Genomic DNA, 12,783 nt, shown 5'->3' with positions numbered 1-12,783 from the left:
TTTTAACCGCATAATATATAAGTTAAGATGCCACTTTAAAATAGAAAAGAATAAGTAGCAGTATATATTAGAATAGAGAGAGACTACCTTCCTAAGGATCATTGCTATAAACCTAGGTGTCCCTCGGCTTAATTATCTTTAAAAGCTCTTTAATTAACTTTAGATGATTTAGCGTGGTTTATCCAAATCATATTAAAAGGACTTTAGCCTATGTAATTAAGTCATTAGCGTATATTAAGGTGTTAAAGAATATAACCTTACTCTCTTTAATCCTGCAAATACTTACGAAGAAGTGTATGCTTAATTAAGATCTTCTATTAGCACCGCTCTACGCTCTTAAGAAGTATAGCAATTTAACGCCTAACTCTAACCTACTTTAATTAACCCGCCTAACCAATATAATTATAACTAGACTAATCGAACATATAGTGGCCGGGGTAGGTAATACGGCAGAGAGTATAATTAATAACTATAAGGCAAAGGTGGAGGTCCTCGTGGAGGTTTATTTTGAAGTAATCGCTAGAAGAAGTGCTACGTTTATAAGAAACCGAATTGCTAGTTAACTAGGCATTCTCTTAATAAATAAAAGGAGGTATATAATAAGTTCCGCCAGAGTATAAGAAATGTTAGAAATTATAAGGTTACTATAGCCTACTTCTAAAGCTTCCTGGTTTAATATAAAGGCGTAGAAGATCTTAAGGGTAAGGTTAATAAGGCCAAATAGCTCCTTATAGATATGGAAATTGAGGAGTACTTACCCAATTAATACTTTACTAAGTATAGTAAGGTAGATGGTATATAAACCGTTACTATTCTTAATAACTAATCTACGCTCCATTTTACTATAAAGTCAGATATTTTTAACGAGCCAAGGGAGAGTTCCGCGTTCTCCTTTAATAACAGATACTCGGCGAACGTCTTCTATAGTATTATGCCAGATACTAGAGCCGCAGAAGTATCTATAGTAGGAGAACCTTAAGTTCGAGCCCTTTAGCAGCTTAATAGCTCTGTTTAGATTAACCATTTAACGGCAGGCTAACACACGATTCGTTTTGGCAAGGGTACTGCGATCTCTATTAGCATAATTAGGGTCTAAACCCCCTTAGGGTATATTACCTTTTACGTCATTCCTATAAACACCCCGTTTCTATTTTGCATTAGAGATATAGACAAATTAGGTGTTAAGCTTAATAACCTTAAGAATATACTTATTCAGGGAGATAATTAGGTGCCCGTTATACGCAAGTAGGGTCACCCCTAGTTACTCCTTTATTAACTAAAAAAGAGTGTTGCTTAGAGCCATTTAACTAAGTTAGAGTTACGTTAACTACACTATTGTTTTAGCCACCTATCCGTTTACTAATTACTTAAGGTTCTTTAGCAGGCAGGCCATAAAGTTAAGGTTAAGGTAATTAAGCATCTTATAAAGTACTGCTATTAATGCTAAATAAACTAGAAGTCCCCTGGCCGATTTAAGTTCACCCTTAAAGATAACTACAACTTTAACTTCTATATTATTATTGACGTTATATATCTTAGCGGCAAGCTAGTACTCCAAGTTATTAACTTCTTAACCTCCTTCTAAGCCGCATAATTCTTAAAGGATATATCAGCTAGGAATATATAGGATACCCTTTAATTATACTAGATTAATGTTTACCTAAAACCCCCTAATTAAATCGTCTATAACGTAGGAAAGAACTTCTTATCTATAGAGTTTTAATAATAGATAAAGGCAATGGCAATTAAGGTTAAGGAAGTCCCTATTAAGGTATATAATAGTGTTGGAAAAGTAAAATAATATCACGCGCTATTACGCCGCGCATATAAGATTATCTCTTTAGAACTAGAGGACGCTAGCGAAGAACTTACCTTATAAATAGCTATTAAAGCTATTAACAATTCCGCTAGCCTAGATGGACTCGTACCTACGTTGCTAGTCTTTGGCGCCTACCCTTAAATAACTAATAATTCTCTACCATCTCCCTCTATCGTGTAATGAGCTGAGGCTATTCGCAAGGCAACGAAGGAGGTATGACGTCTCTACGCTATACGCTAGGTCAACAACGTACTAGGAATAAGAAATGGCCTAAACACCTTAACTACGCTTAATCTGCCACTTTAGTCTAAGGTACGCGTATAGCGTAAAAAAGGAGGATGGTTAGGCCTATATTAACTTATTATAATTAATAGTTAAACTTATACTATTTAGATGCCTTACAGACCCACTTAATTCCGTTTAACTGTTATTAAGCCTTACTATAAAGATAACAGTTCTAAGCCTTTGCAGGATACTATAGAAGATACCCTAAAGGAAAGCTACGATTAACGTGCTCTAAAAGGCGACCACAATCCTAATATAATTGTAGTAGATACGCTGCAACCATAACGCGGTAGAGGTCGCCCGAAGGGATTACAAAATTACTAATATCTTATTAATTTCGAAGAGCAATTTATTGCCGCTATTAAGAATAGAGTTAAGCTATTAATGGCCTTTATAACAGCTAAGGAGAAGGCTAACTTTAAACTCGTAAAATAGCTCCGAAAGAAAAGTCGCATTATAACTCTAAGAGCTCCTTTCTAAGCATCTAATAAGCAGGAGATTAATAGTCTTATTATAAGAGGGGTCTTTAAATTTAAGAAGTATGACCCTACTAAGTTCAATAAAGTTTGCATCTTTAAATTAAGAATGGTTAACAAGATTAAAGGCAAAGCTACTAACGCCCTATTTAAGAAATTAAGGCTTATTATCTAAGGCTACAACAACAATGGTAAGGAGGTAATTCTTATACAATCTCCTATAATTTAACGAGCCAGTTAGTAAGTTATTATTGCACTAGCTCCCTCCCTAATAAAGAATGGAATAGCAGTCTATCTGCGAGATATCACTCAGGCCTACACCTAATTAGAGACGTACCTTTAGCGCTTAATATTAGCATACCTTCTAGAGTAAATTCGCCACTAATACTCCAAAAATATGATTATGCTTATGCTTAAGCCATTATATAGAATCGCAGAGGTAGGAACTCACTGGTGGGCTACCTACAGCAAGCACCATAAAGAGAAGCTTTTAATAACTACTTCTACATTCAATCTATGCTTCCTTATTATAACTATAGGAACTCTATTTGGAATCGTCGGCATATAAACCGACGATATAATTATCTTAGGAGATAACCGATTCTTAGCTCTTAAAGAAGACAAGCTAGTAAAGGTAAATCTTATAGCAAAGCCAAAGGAAAAGCTTAATTTAACAATACTATTACTCTTTAATAGATGTGTCCTCTCCCTAAATAAGGATTCTATTGCTTTGTGCCAGAAGGGTTAAGGCAAGAAGATTAATGTTATTAACGTTAATTCTCTAAAACAAGGATACGTAGAGTAACGCGCTTATGGAGCTTATATCGCTTCTATCTATTAACCTAAGGCTTTATTTAATCTCTCTGTTACCACTTAACACCAGGAACTAACTAAGGATGACATCCTTGCCCTAAATAAGCGTCTCTTCTAGTAAATAAACCATCTTAACCGGGGACTACTCTACGTGCCTGTTAATCTTCCCACCGCTAAGCTCTTTATATTTATTAATGGATCGTTTATAAATAATAAAGATTTTAGCTTTTAGCTAGGATATAAGATTATTATTACAAACGAATCTACTAAAGAGAATAACTTTATAATCTATGGTAATTTTATCTATTAAAGCTTAACTAAGAGTAAGCGCGTTACTTAAAGCGTTCTAGCGTTAGAGATATATGGAATAGTTGGCGGAATTAATATAGCAATTGCAATTGGAACTACCCTAAAGATAATTATAGATTAACTCAAACTTCCCATTATCCCTATAATCGTATATACTAACTTATACTCCCTCTATAAGTACTTAGTTAAGCTTAGTACTATAAAGGAGAAGCGCCTTATAATCGATATTATAGCACTTTATTAATCCTACAAACGGCAAAAACTCTTTAAGATTTAATAAATTAATGGTTAAGATAACCTAGTAGATATAATAACAAAGGTAAACCCAAATAAGGCTTTAGAAACGTTTATTAACATAAATACTTTACGCGTACAAGTTAAAAGTTAGGTTAAAAGGGAGTAAGAGTATAACGCTCTACAGACCCTAATTTTAACCAGCCAATTAGGATTTTCCATACCCGGTATAGAAAATCGCTATTAGCTCGCTTATAGCTAGCGCCTTAGCGGCCCTAACGGCCCTAACACAATATCTACCCACAACTCCTTAGCAAGAAAGCACTACGTACTAAGAGGCAAATTTTAGGATAGCGAGACTTATATTACAATAGCAATAGTAAATAAGGAGGATCTATATTTATTACAATAGTTAAGCAGTATTTATATATAGAGGGCAACTATAAAAGAAGAGTTGCCAGTATTAGGAATAAGGCAATTTGCCGTCACGTACGGCAAACTGCTGTCACGTGATGGTAAGTTGCCATCACGTATTGCCGCGGCACTAGCGTGGCGAGGAGCCTTAAGCTCCTCGCCCTTCCTTATTCCAATTAAAAAGCTTTATTAACCAACATTACTGTAACCTACTTGAGTAGTTATTATTGGTAAGTCACCCTGTGTAACCAACAGTAAGATTTAAACTACTTAAGTGCCCTCCCTGTTAAGAACAATTCTATATAGGTGACTTAATCTATAGGCGTTCCTAGTTTAACTCCCTCTTATATAACCTTAAAGTGCATTTATATAAGGAATCCCTTAAGCTTTAATTTTTCTTCTAAAAATCGCTTAATTAAGGGTAACTTAACCTTAGCTACTCCGATCCCACTAATCCTATCTTTAAGTATCTTATTATTATCTATTAATTAATTAACTATTTTCTATAGCTGTCCAACGGTAACTAGCTAAGAGTTAGTATCTTCTACTATACTAGTATTATTACCTAATCTTAATATAGTTGCTACTATTAACTAGGGTGGTTTTAGATAATGCAAATAAGCGAGTATAAAATATCCTTTATCCAATAGAATATATATAAATATCGCAATTGATAAGGATAAAAGTGCCCTATATAGAGCTTTTCTACCCTAACCAGGTAGAATAGGACTCGATTCTAGCAGAATTTAGCAGATATTGCAGATATTGCGGATATTACGGATATTGCGGATATTGCAGATATTATAAATATTGCGGATATCGCAGATATTGCAGATATTGCGGATATCGCAGATATTGCGGATTCTGCGGATATTGCGGATATTATAGATAGGCGTAAGGTATTATAGGGTCCCTATCTACCTTTCCCCCCTAACTATATAATAGCTATATACTTAAAAAAAATTACCTATTTCTCTTATAGTTCTTCTCTAATGCTAATTCTTTAAATACTTTGTTTTCTTAAGAGTTTTAGGATCTACCTATATTCTCTCCTATAATACTATACAACGTCCTCCTAAAAAGACTCTTTCTGGCTTATTACTTATTGCTAGAATTAAGAGAATTTTAATTGCTATAAACAAGAGCCGTAGCTAGCGTTTTCGTTGCTGTTCTTAAGACTACTACTAAAGTGCAGTTATTAAAATCTTATATAGCGTCTTAGAGATAAAGTCCTTATACTTATCCTAACGTTTTAGTTAAAACATTATACTATTAAGATCCTTAGTAATTTTATTAAACTTGTTAAGGTCTTAAGCTAAAGCTAGCTTTTTATATAATAATATACTTCTAGGCGTAGAACTTCTATTCTAATATCTTTCCTAAAGCTCTTTAACGCTATTAAGTATAGGCTTACGCTACTCCTTCTTTTAAACCTACTTAATATATCTTATATAATGGGCTAGATAAAGAATAAATATAGCGGTGTAAAGGGGCAAGTTATCCGTTTTATGGTAATACCTATTAAAGGTATTCTAAGCATTTTTAATGCGTTTAGAGAACTCCTTATTAGATATATACTCCTTCTATATATTAGCTAGGAAATAAAGAGGGGAGATAAACTAACCTAGGATTTATTAAGGTGCTTAATTATAATATTTATTATAAAAAGTATATTCTTAAGCGTTACTTTATATCCCTAGCATTTTAGGGTTGCCTAGTAAAATATTTAAAGAAAGCTTTTTATTATACAAAGCGCCTCCTAATCCTTTAGACTAAGATAGTCCTTTTTAAGTGTATTAAGGTTACGCTTAGTATACGTATTAAGGGCAAACTCTTTTTAAATTGCTACGCTAAGTATAAAATACTAGCTATTCTATTTTATACAATTATTAAGCAGAATTCTTCTCCCTATAAGACTTTTAAACTCCCTTATATAACTAGCTAAGCTATGGGTGTATATAGTAATATTATAAAGCTTTTTAAGTACGTTAAGTTTCTAAAATAAATTACTCTTCTCTTTCTCCTCTTTTAGATTTAGCTCTTTTCCTTCTTTGTATAACTTAATATTATTAAGACTAATTAAGTTTTTAAAGAGGAAAGCTTATACGGCAAGGTTAAGAATATAACCCTAATAGCGGATCCGTTGGTGGATAGGATTCTATTTAATTCCTTCTTCCTAGAGAAGCTAGTTGCTTATTATATAACAGAGCTTATTATTTATAGTATAGTTATTAAATATAACGGCACCTAGCTTTTATATAATTCTATAGTCCTTAAGCACTAAAAGAAGAGTATTTTATTACTTATCCCCACTATAAAAAGCTACTGTATAAAGGCTAAAAAGAGCGTTTATAAGCTTTTTCTAGCTATTAATAAAATAGCCATAAATCGTAAGGAGAAGGTAATTATTTAAAGAGGTCTAGATATTAATAGAGAGATAAATACTTATTAGTGTAGACTGCAGCCTCTTTTATATAATATCCTTTTATAATAGCTATAAGTTATAAATCTTTTTACTAACTACTAAATAGGCTATAGTTATATAGCCGTCTACTTTAGGATTAATTGACTATAGAAGAATATAGAACTTTAGCCACTTAACTATTCGAAATAGTAAGTTTTATATAATAATTAACGTAATAAGGGCCTTGTTAATAACTTCCTTATTTAGGACTACTTAGAGTACTTCTAAATCTAGCTCTTCTATCTTGTTTTAAGATGACGCTTTAAGGTAAAGGTCTTTTAATTAATCCTATATTGCTTCTTTTATATAACTAGTTTTAGGCTTAACTATAATACTATACTTTAACGCTAAGTAATTTCGGAAGTTAGAAGTTGACTATATAGCGTATAACTCTATGCAGCGTTTATAATAGAATAAAAAATGGGCTTTTTTATTTTGTATGGGCTTATTACTGCTTAGTAAATAGGTATACTCCTATGTTAAAAGAGCTAAGCGACCTCTTATATTTTTTAATTTAGAGGTATTAATAGAGTCGAGAGCTTCTGATTCCACTTCTAAAGCTATATTTTATACAATAATAAAGAAGAAAAAGGCGACGAAAATTTATTTGGGGTATGCCAAGACTTATCGCAATAAGATTTATCTAAAACTACCCTGCTATTAACGGCGTTATAGCTAGTGCTTTTAGTGGTATATTATTTAACTTTTTTTACTATAACCTTAGTAATAAATGTATAACGAAGCCTTATAGTAGGAACTATAGTAGACTTATTAATAGGCTAGGTATATAGGTATAGAATAGTTAATAATATAATAATAACTAGTGGAGTAGTTGTCTAATAGATTAACTCTAATTGTATTCTAAGATTTACTATAAAGGAGAGAACTATCTAAGTAAGGACTGTAGTCTTTTAAATACATAACCGTACTCCTAAGAAATCCCCTTAATATATAAGGTATATATGCTTTATCTGCTCTATTACAGATTTTATAAATTATATAAATTATATAGATTACGTTATATAACCTTAATTACTATTCCTCGTTATATAGCTCTATCAGCTCCATTCTAGACCGTACTTAAATTAACTAACTAGCTTCTTCCAACTCCTCTCTTAGTAGTCGTAATATTATACTTAAAGCGTCCGTAATATTAAGCAGATTTAGTATTAAAGATGGCTTAACGCTGGCGTCTTTATGCATGCTAAATTGGTAGTAAAAATTATAGCATTTAGTTAAGAAGCTTATTAATAGGTTACGCGAGCTATTAGTTAGTATATTACCTTTAATGCTTAAATTAATAGTGTCCTAGCTATTAGTAGCCACGGTAGGTTACGTAGGTTATCTATAATAATAGTCTGGTTTAGGCATTATAAGTAGCCGTACTATTAGCGCTACGCTTAGTAGATAATATAAGGAAGACTACTAAATATCTAGTAGTATTTATATTGCTATATAAGGTATAGGCGATATATAAATAGCACTGCTACTAGTTATAACGGCTAGTATATAGTTTTAAATCCGTGTTATAAGAATTTGCTTACAGTTCTGTCGCTTTTTAGCTGTCCTAGTTATAGTATATATAGCTAATTATACGGTTAAATAAGGAAGCTAAAGGGTTAAGGTAATAGCTCTCTAGTCCTACCCTTAGGGTGGTTTTAGATAAATCTTATCGCGATAAGTCTTGGCATACCCCAAATAAATTTTCAGTCGCCTTCTTCTTTCTTATTATCGTACAAATATGGCTTTAGAAGTGGAATTAGAAGCTCTTAACTCTATTAATACCTCTAAATTAAAAAAATATAAGAGGTTACTTAGCCCTTTTAATATAGGAGCATACCTGTCTACTAGGCAGTAATGAGCCCGTACAAAATAAAAAAGCTTATCTTTTATTCTATTGTAAACACTATATAGAGTTATACGCTACATAGTTAACTTCTAACTTCCGAAACTACTTAGCGTTAAAGTATAGTATTATAGTTAAGCCTAAAACTAGTTATACGAAAGAAGCAATATAGGATTAATTAAAAGACCTTTACCTTAAAGCGTCGTCTTAAAATAAGATAGAAGAGCTAGATTTAGAAGTACTCTAAGTGGTCCTAAATAAGGAAGTTATCGATAAGGCCCTTATTATATTAATTATTATATAAAACTTACTATTTTGGATAGTTAAGTGGCTAGAGTTCTATGTTCTTCTATAGTTAATTAATTCTAAAGTAGACCGCTATATAACTATAGCCTATTTAGTAGTTAGTAAAAAGATCTATAACTTATAGCTATTATAAAAGGATATCGTATAAAAGAGGCTATAGTCTACACTAATAAGTATTTATCTCTCCGTTAATATCTAGACCTCTTTAAATAATTACCTTCTTCTCGTAATTTGCGGCTATTTTATTAATAGCTAGAAAAAGCTTATAAACGCTCTTCTTGGCCTTTATATAGTAGCCTCTTATAATAGGGATAAGTAATAGAATACTTTCCTTCTAGTGCTTAAGGACTATAGGATTATATAAAAGCTAGGTGCCGTTATATCTAATAACTATACTATAAATAATAAGCTTTGTTATATAATAAGTAACTAGCTTTTTTAGAAAGAAGAAATTAAATAAAATCCCGTCTACTAACGGATCCGCTATTAGGGCCATATTCTTAATTTTACTATATAGGCTTTCCTCTTTAAAAACTTAATTAGTTTTAATAATATTAAGTTATATAAAGAAGGAAAAGAGTTAAATCTAAAAGAGGAGAAAGAGAAAAGTAATATATTTTAGAAACTTAGCGTACTTAGAAAGCTTTATAATATTACTATATATACCTATAGCTTAGCTAGTCGTATAAGGGAGTTTAAAGGCCTTATAGGGAGAAGAATTCCGCTTAATAATTATATAAGATGGAATAGCTGGTATTTTATGCTTAGCGTAGCAATTTAGGAAAAGTTTGCCCTTAATACGTATACTAAGCGTAACCTTAATACGCTTAAAAAGGACTATCTTAGTCTAAAGGACTAGGAGGCGCTTTATATAATAAAAAGTTTTCTTTAGATATTTTACTAGGTAACCCTAAAATGTTAGGGATATAAAGCAATGCTTAAGAATATACTCTTTATAATAGATATTATAATTAAGCACCTTAATAAATCCTAAGTTAGTTTATCTCCCCTCTCTATTTCCTAATTTAGCTAATATTATATAATAGAAGGAGTATATATCTAATAAGGAGTTCTCTAAGCGCATTAAAAATGCTTAGAATACCTTTAATAGGTATTACTATAAAATAGATAACTTGCCCCTTTACGCCGCTATACTTATTCTTTATCTAGCCCGTTATATAAGATATATTAAGCAGGTTTGGAAGAAGGAGTGGCGTAAGCCTATACTTAACAGCGTTAAAGAGCTTTAGGAAAGATATTAGAATAGGAGTTTTACGCTTAAAAGTATGTCGTTATATAAAAAGCTAGCTCTAGCTCTAGCTTAAGACCTTAATAAGTTTAATAAGATTACCGAGGATTTTGATAGCATAATATTTCGACTAAAAAGTTAGGACGAGTATAAGGACTTTATCTCTGAGACGCCGTATAAGATTTTAATAACTATACTTTAGTGGTGGTCTTAAGAACAGCAATAAAAGCGCTGGCTATGGCTCTTGCTTATAGCAATTAAAATTCTCTTAATTCTAGCAATAAGCGATGAGCTAGAAAGAGTCTTTTTAGGAGAACGTTATATGGTATTATAGAAGAGAATATAGATAGATCCTAAAACTCTTAAGAAAATAAAGTATTTAAAGAATTGGCATTAGAGAAGAACTATAAGAGAAATAAGTAATTTTTCTTTAAGTATTTAGCTATTATATAGTTAGGGGGGAAAGGTCTATAATATCCGCGATATCCGCAATATCCGTAATATCCGCAATATCTATAATATCTACAATATCTACAATATCCGCAATATCTACGGTATTCGCAATATCTGCAATATCCATAATATCTACAATATCCGCAATACCTACCAAATTCTACCTGGTTGGGGTAGAAAAGCTCCGCATAGGGCACTTTTATCCTTATCGATTGCGATATTTATGCATATTCTATTGGATAAAGGATATTTTATGCTCGCTTATTCACATTATCCAAAACCACCCTACTCACCCTAAGTATTATAAAAGAGAATACGGAGGTGCGTTTCAAAAGTCTTTGCCGGCCCTGCCTAGGTTAAGCCTAAAGAGCCTGTATATAGCCGAAAATTGGGCGCATTCTAAGCCGGTTCTGGGGGACCTTAGGCGCTATTGGGCGGCTTCTAGCCCGTTGCCCTACCAACCTTAGGGCGGCTACCGCCCATAAGACCGCCTAATAAGGGGCGGCGAAGACTTTTGAAACGCACCTCCGTAGATATAACATTATTTGTTATATGTAAGGTATATACTATAATTATAGGCTCGGTTAAATTAACGCTTAGGTCGTCTAGAACGTGGTTTATAAATAATATTTAGTATATTAAAAATGCGCTTATATATTTATAAAAGTTAAACAGAATTCTAATAATATAAAACTCGAAATTAGCTAAATTTAGCGTAAATTTGTATATCGGCTATACCAATTTAGCTAAAACTCTGTCTACTAGTGTTATTAAAGCTTCAATTATCTCTAAAAAGCGCAATAAGTTTGGGAGCTCAGGTGAAGATTTTCTAGTCGGCTAGCGGGAGCCGTTAAAGGTATATCTACGAAGCTTGGAGGCCGCGTAATATGCTAATTATTTTCTTAAGGAGGCTGCGCAGTAGACATAACCGTGTATCGTCCCATGGGAAGGTCCGCATCGTGAAGTTGAGCGGTGGTAGTCGCGAGAACTGGTTGAATTGACTCAGCAACTGCGCCACGCTAAACAGCCGGGCGGTAGTGCCTCACCGCCACCACGCCACACTTGAGTTCCTAAGCCAACCAGTTGCCCGTTTACTCTACATTCTCTATCCCTCAATCTCGAAAAGTACCTCCTTGACAAGGGTGTGGCCGGAGCGGGTCGGCCATCCTCCCTGCTAGGAGTGGCAACGTCGAGTGACTCGATATTTCCACTGATGGTTATTTATCCCTCGTAAGCATCATTACGATACATAGCCGAACCATGAACCACGGGCCTTAGGCCAATGGCGCTCCATTAAACCACACGCCCAGCCTCCTCGCAATGCCCCGCTCTCTTCCTTAGCTCACCCACCAGCACTCTCGGGCGTCTATACACCCGCCACAGCATACCTCTTGCTTTGCTCTATCTCAATGATTTCCTTGCTTGGAACCCCGCATCTATCTAATTATGCGTCTTTTAACGCTTGGAGATGATGGCGAGTTCAGCCTAATCGAGTTCCTTGGCAACAACATCCCGTGCTATGCTATTCTTTCTCATACCTGGGGAGTAGACAACGAAGAAGTCACCTTTAAAGACCTTGTGGAGGGTACAGACAAACTCAAAGCTGGTTATAGAAAAATCCAATTTTGCAGAGAGCGAATTGTTACGGATAACCTCCAATACTTCTGGGTGGACACTTGCTGCATCGATAAGTCAAGCAGCGCAGAGCTTTCAGAGGCCATTAACTCCATGTTCTGCTGGTACCGTAATGCGGCTAAATGCTACGTATATCTATCGGATGTTTCGATTAGTAGTTCCGTTGGAAACGACCCATCCTCTCAACAGACATGGAAAGACGCCTTTCGGCTCAGCCGCTGGTTTACTCGGGGCTGGACGCTCCAAGAGCTTATTGCTCCGGCATGTGTCGAATTCTTTTCTATAGAGGGCAAGCGACTTGGTGATAAGAATTCACTAATGCAAGAAATTCACGAGATTGCGGGGATTAAGGTTGAAGCCCTTCAGGGAAGCCCTTTGTCTCAGTTCAGTGTCGATGAGCGAATGTTATGGGCGGAGGGACGTGAGACAAAGCGCGAAGAAGACACGGCATACTCTCTACTAGGCATTTTTGACATCCAC

At 34.0% G+C, this 12,783-nt stretch overlaps 1 protein-coding gene across 1 annotated transcript; it reads left to right on the top strand.

Annotated features, from left to right (window-relative positions):
* Positions 1–9,588: 9,588 nt before the first annotated feature.
* K441DRAFT_553340 (uncharacterized protein) lies at positions 9,589–9,747 on the top strand (the record flags this gene model as incomplete). The annotated part of the gene is made up of 1 exon (XM_067643181.1): positions 9,589–9,747. A coding segment is annotated over one exon (159 nt), but the record flags the coding sequence as incomplete, so codon positions are not given.
* Between the last annotated feature and the right edge of the window lie 3,036 nt (positions 9,748–12,783).

This window comes from Cenococcum geophilum, assembly GCF_001692895.1.
Source record: "Cenococcum geophilum 1.58 unplaced genomic scaffold K441scaffold_14, whole genome shotgun sequence".
Taxonomy (NCBI): domain Eukaryota; kingdom Fungi; phylum Ascomycota; class Dothideomycetes; order Gloniales; family Gloniaceae; genus Cenococcum; species Cenococcum geophilum.
The sequence above is the reverse complement of the archived record's forward strand: the minus strand, read 5'-3'. Positions and strand labels throughout refer to the sequence as shown.